The 5,859-nt window shown below is 54.6% G+C and overlaps 2 protein-coding genes across 2 annotated transcripts; both read left to right on the top strand.

Annotated features, from left to right (window-relative positions):
- Positions 1 to 725: 725 nt before the first annotated feature.
- On the top strand, positions 726 to 1,730 carry GUITHDRAFT_41520 (hypothetical protein; the record flags this gene model as incomplete). Its single annotated transcript, XM_005829080.1, has 2 exons — positions 726 to 1,455; positions 1,489 to 1,730. Coding segments are annotated over 2 exons (972 nt in total), but the record flags the coding sequence as incomplete, so codon positions are not given.
- Positions 1,731 to 2,603: 873 nt separating this feature from the next.
- GUITHDRAFT_111723 (hypothetical protein) lies at positions 2,604 to 5,692 on the top strand (the record flags this gene model as incomplete). The annotated part of the gene is made up of 15 exons (XM_005829079.1): positions 2,604 to 3,302; positions 3,451 to 3,516; positions 3,562 to 3,642; positions 3,709 to 3,768; positions 3,813 to 3,883; positions 3,925 to 3,976; positions 4,024 to 4,085; positions 4,143 to 4,197; positions 4,417 to 4,474; positions 4,747 to 4,786; positions 4,834 to 4,886; positions 5,096 to 5,169; positions 5,221 to 5,280; positions 5,406 to 5,500; positions 5,617 to 5,692. 15 exons carry the CDS (start codon positions 2,604 to 2,606, stop codon positions 5,690 to 5,692), a joined length of 1,602 nt encoding a protein of 533 aa, XP_005829136.1.
- Between the last annotated feature and the right edge of the window lie 167 nt (positions 5,693 to 5,859).

Here is a 5,859-nt window from a genome sequence, read left to right as displayed (position 1 = left end):
GGAGGGGGGGGGGGGGGGGCGGGGGCGGACAGAGTAGGAGAGAAGTAGAAAGAGAACTTTCGAAGAGGAAGAGGGAAGGGATGCTGATGGGAAAGAGAAGCTGAGGAGCCGAGTTGGCAGAGTGCAGGGAACGACATGCTGAAGAGATATCAGCACAGGTATGAAGAGTCGAGAGTGTCCATGGCAACTTTTCGTGATCCTTTCGTGAAGAGCATTGAATTATGAACGGGTTTGTCGCGTGACGACCTTTTTTTTGTCAGGTGCATGGCCTTATCCAATAAAAGCCCAACAATTAGATAGGTTGTTCAGCAGTGCATGCGGAGCGATCGAGGGGCCCATGCCTTATCATTCGGATGACGTGGCAGCTTCTTCGAGTGCAAGCTTTGAACCCTCTCTCGAAGCAGCTTCCGAGGAGAACATATCAGAAGCCCATCGCGCAGGAGATGTGGGGATTAGCCCGTCGTTCATATGTAGGCCTCTTGCCCCCTGAAGTGAACAGGTGTTGACGCTCTTGCAGCAAGAAGAAGGAGCTCGCTGCTCGAAGAGAAGATCGTCACCATTGATTGCGGGGGAACGATACACAAGACGTACATATCGACGTTGAGACGACTTCCTCGGACGCTTTTGTACAGATTATCAGTAAGCCTCGAGATGTGGAGGAGTCACTTGTAGTGATTGACTCCCGACAGGCTGATGGTGGAATTCTTGATCGGACCGGATTCCTTTTCCTGGATAGGAACCCGCTAGCATTTCATGCCATCATGAATTATTACCGCACAGACAGGCTAGAGCCACCGCACGGGATCAGCGAACAATCTTGGCAAGAAGAGCTTGATTTCTACAACATCTCCATCCCCGTTGATAAGTTGACTGAGAAAGAAGCAGAGTTGAAGGTAGAGGATTTGTATCATGGATACCGGAAGACTTTGTGGCTCTTCTTGGAGAATCCAGAATCTTCAAAATGGGCAAGAATGTATAGTTTGGTCTCTTTGTCAGTCGTTTTACTTGCATCTGTCAACTTCATTGTCGATAGCCTGCCTGAGTTACGTGAAGTCGGCTCGGCCACATCAGATTACTGGAACAATGTGGTGTCTAGTGTGGAGGCATTTTGCATTATTTTCTCTACTGTCGAAGTTGCTGCTAGGTTCGCCAACTCCATGCAGAAATCTTCGTTTTTCAAAGAATCACTGAACATCATTGATGTTGCATCTGTGCTGCCTTGGTACATTGATCTAATTCTGTTGAGCTCGAACTTCAGCGGCCTGGTGGTGCTTCGAGTTGTCAGGCTGATCAAAATCTTCAGGATCTTCAGGATTGGTCGTTACAGCGAAGGTCTGCGCATTCTCATCTACACAATCCATCAGAGCAAGTCGGAGCTCAGCGTTCTGTTCCTCATGCTTGCGATCGGGGTTGTTCTCTATGGCAGCATCCTACACCTCACCGAATTCTCGGAGTGTCTCGTATCAGATCCTCCTGATCACTGTGAAGCTCGAAGGAACTTCGAGAGCATCCCCAAGTCAATGTGGTGGGCCGTGGTCACCCTCACGACAGTCGGGTACGGAGATGTTGTGCCGGAGACTGGAGTGGGAAAGTTCTTCGCGTCTTGCTGTGTCGTCACTGGCGTCCTGATGCTGTCGGGGCCCATCTCAGTCTTGTCGACTACCTTCGGGCATCGGTACGACGAGATGAGAAAGTTCAGGAAGAAGAAGCAGGAGCTGGAGTCCGAGAAGCGGAACATGCTGATGCTGGAGACTGTTCGAGGGAAGATCGCCTTCGGGAAGCTGATCAAGAACATGCTGCAGGAGGACGTGAGCCATGACTCGTATGAGAAGCTTGTGCGCAGCGTCTTCGAGAAGATCGATCATGACAACTCGAGGATTCTGGAGAAGAAAGAGCTGAAGGAGGCCCTGTTGCTGCTCGGGCTGAACATCAGCGACGAGGGAGTGGAGATGTTCCTTGCTGAGTATGATGCAGACGGGGACGGGTACCTGAACCCCACAGAATTCCTCTTGTTTGCAACCTCCGTCGCTCTGGACTCAGACGACTCCCTCAACGAGGAGATGCAAAAAATGCTGCGGACGGTGATAGATCGACATGGAAAGAACTTGGGGCTCGTCGAAGCCAGTCATGGAGCCTCAGGGAAGTTCAAGGTCAACCAGGTGGTGCCCGCTGATTGAGACCTCCTGGCTGGTTTATATGTTCCGGGGGTGGAGGAGGGGCCCAGTGAAGGAAGTAAATGTTGTGTCTGTCTCGTCGTCGTCTCCTCCTCACCCACCTTCTCTTTCTTAGTCTCGCTGCCTCCCGTGTTCGCCGTCCCTCTTCTTAGCTGAGTGATCGGCTCTTAATCCCCCTGCTCCTCTGCCCCATCAGAGTCCCGAGCGACTCCATCCTTGTCGCCCATGGCATTTGCAAGCCTGAGTGGATAGCCCGGGGGGGTGGGGTCTATTCGAGGTCTTGGATGGGGGTGGTGATATTGGTGGGGTGTCGGAATGGGAGGATCATGACAGGACGCTAAGATGGCAGGGGGAGGGAGGCAGCAGCGGGCGATGATGGCGAAGGGGAGGAAGAGGAGAGCAGCATCAGAGACTGCAAGGATCTCGACGATGCTCGCCATGGCCATGGCCATGGCGATGACTGTAACAGCGCAAGAAGGTGCTGAATGTGCCGTCGGGGCAAGCGAATCGACTCATGCTGACTGCCTGAGGGTCTGGGTGGGCAGGCAGGGATGCTGGGTGGGAGCAGAGAAGGGATGGACTGTGATAAGGTGCTCGAGTGTGAGTGATGAGCTGGAGGTCAAGATCGAGGGCAGCGGATGTCTGTGTGCAGCTACCAAGCAGACTAGCTTGCTTGCTTTCGTAAACACCGTGCAGACAAGTTTGTGTTCGTCCTGCTCCTGCTCGGCGAACGTCTCGCTGGCACTCGGCGCTCACAGCTTGCGAGTCGTCCTTGTAGACCAACAGGGAGCTGTCTTACGAACCCGGAGGACGCTTCTGAGGATCGAACGAGAAGTGGGGGAAGCAGCCAACCAGGTGGAGCCTTCTCCTCCTGCCTTGTCATCCTTCTGGCTGTTCGAGGAGCGAGCGAACAAGGTCCTCAGGGAGTACGTGGATCTACATCGAAGGATCTTGGATGAGCAGGACGAAAGCGTGGCTAAGAGGTTCTTGGTGGTCAGGAGCAGCCATGGGGTTTCAAACACTCAGATAGAGGAAGTGACAGGGCTCTTGATCGCCATCCTCACAAGACGAGCCCTCATCCTTGACTTCTCCAACGACTCCTACACAGGCCCTCGTCCCATCTTTGAGGTGTCGTCGTCGTCGTCATCATCATCATTATCATCATCACCATCACTGTCTTCGTCGTGATCATCATCTTCATCACCACCACCACACCATCATCATCATCATGCCCTTGTTCTCTGCCTCTGCTCTTGCTTGAACTTGACTCTACCAGTATGACTGGCCCATCAATGTATTTCTGGACGGCGTCGCTCCCTATCTCACCGAGCATCGAGACTTTGTGACCCCAGCTGGACGTGACGGTCGGTCGCTTAGCGCCATGCAGGTCGAGATGCCTCGAATTCCGCAGGAGGAGTATGGCAAGTACGGAGAGCTGCTGGCCTGCCAGCACTGGAACGACAGCATGGTAAGTGACCTCTTCTTCCTCTTCCTCCTTCCTCCTCCTCTTCCTCCGCCTGTGACATGCAAGCAGCCGGATGATGTGATCCTGGCGCAAACTCTCTTCGGGTTTCCCACAGCATACCTCAACAAGGTGAGGAGGACGCGTTCAGCTGTCTGCCTGCTGATCGACAGCAGCACCACATCGACGCCATCACCAAGACCTTCGGCATCTTCGCTTTCCCGATCCTCCATGCATTCCTGCACAGGTATAGCTGGAGGCCCGCGCGAGGGATGAGGAAGGTGGCAGGCCGAACGAGAAGATCCAGAGGGTCGTGACGTGGAGGCGCCAGGAGCTGGAGGTGGCACGAAGCTGTTCGTCTCCCTCCGCTCACCTCGAGGGGAGCAGGCCAGCGTCTGCTCGGTGGGGCTGCAGATTCGTTGGCACCACTTGCGAGCTTACCTGCAAGGGTGGGAGAGGGAGCAGCCGGATCGAACTGTGAACAAGTTCCTCTCTTGCGCCCTCAGCCTCTGCCCTGCTGACCATCGGACGACCCTGTTTGTTGCTACAGGTGAGATGAAGGTAATTGCTGGTTGCTCTGACGACCTTGACAGACTTCAAGAATGTTCGAGAAGTTCTCAAATCCAACCTCCTCTATCAGGCACTCCTCCTTCTCGTCCTCGTCCTCGTCCTCGTCCTCGTCCTCCTCCTCCTCCTCCTCCTCCTCCCTCCCTTTCTCCCTCCCTCCCTCCCTCCCTCCCTCCCTCCCTCCCTCCCTCCCTGAGATGACAACGTCGCCAGAGTCAGTTGGCAGCAGTTGCGGACTCTCGAAATCTCGCGCGATCTTGTGGAAAGAGCGGTGGGAATGGAGGAGAGGAATCGGGAGGGGCGAAAGATGAGTAGGGAGGAAAAAAGGGATCAGACAGAGAAAAGAGCAGAGCAGAGCAGAGCAGAGCAGAGCAGAGCAGAGCAGAGCAGAGCAGAGCAGAGGTAAGGGAGGAGATGAGACCATGAAAGAGAAGGGAGGTGAACAATGAAAGGAGAGAGGAGAAGGGGGAGAGGAAGGAGCAGGGAGAAGATGAGTCAGATAGAGCAGATGATGGGGAATCCTTGCTTCTGACGTGTCCTCAGGGGTCGAAGCTTGCAGCACCACTCAGTCGTCAACTTCGAGGTTCCTCGTTCCCTCCTCTCAGCTGCGAGTCTGACATGAGAAACAAGTGAGGGGCATGCATACCTAGCGGTAGATGGAAACAAGAAGATGAGATGGTCAGGTGAAATGAAGCTTCTTCCTTCTTCTTCTTCTCCTCCTGCATCTCCTCCTCCTGCTCCTCATACTCCTTCTCCTTCTACTCCTCCTCATACTCCTGGTCCTGCTACCTTCCTCTCTCCTACTCCACCTCCACCTCCACCACCTTCACCACCACCTCCTCCTCTTCATCCTCCTCTTCCTCCTCCTCAACAGCAGATGACGCATTCGCAGAGGGCGCATGCACGCACACGTGGGACGACATGCACGGCAAGGGGACGGGGGACCCCTGGTGGATGCTGGACATGGTAAGGAGAGTGAGGGGGTGGAGGAGTTTGAGACTCCTCTAGCACTCCCAGCGCAGCATTTCAGCCATCAGACTGTGGAACCGCGCGGATTGTTGCTTCGAGCGTCTGCAGGTGAAGCAAGGAGAGGAAGGAGGGAGGATGAAGGAGAGACGAGTGAGGGTGGCAGGATGTGGAGAGGGAGGAAGGAGAGAAGAAGAGAGGAGGGGAGTAGAGAACGTCATTCATGACTTTCAAAGGGCGTCAACGTCTTTGCTGGAGATTCTCCAATTCCAACTGAAAACTTCTTGTGTGCGGCGGATGTGGAGGTGCCGGCAGCTGGGGACGAACTGATGTTAGTCTTCTCTCCATTCTCCCCTCTCCCAGTCTCCTCTCCTCTCCTCTTGCCTCCTCTCGCCTCACCTTCCCCTCCCCTCCCCTCCCTTCTGCTCCCCTCATTGAGTTCATCAGATGGTGTGAGACAAGTGCAAAGTACATCTTCGTCGTCATGCCAGGTTTGCGGTCTCTTGCTGACGAGGACGAGTGACTGCTGGGGGCGTACAGGTGAAAACAGGATCTTGACTATCTGTGAGGTCGAGGTCTACGGTGATGACACTATCGCTCCTCCTCCTCCTCCTCCTCCTCCTCCTCCTCCTCCTCCTCCTCCTCCTCCTCTCCTCCTCCTCCTCCTCCTCCTCCTCCTCCTCCTCCTCC

Source organism: Guillardia theta (assembly GCF_000315625.1).
Source record: "Guillardia theta CCMP2712 unplaced genomic scaffold GUITHscaffold_54, whole genome shotgun sequence".
Lineage (NCBI taxonomy): Eukaryota > Cryptophyceae > Pyrenomonadales > Geminigeraceae > Guillardia > Guillardia theta.
This window is presented reverse-complemented; position numbering and strand designations above follow the sequence as displayed.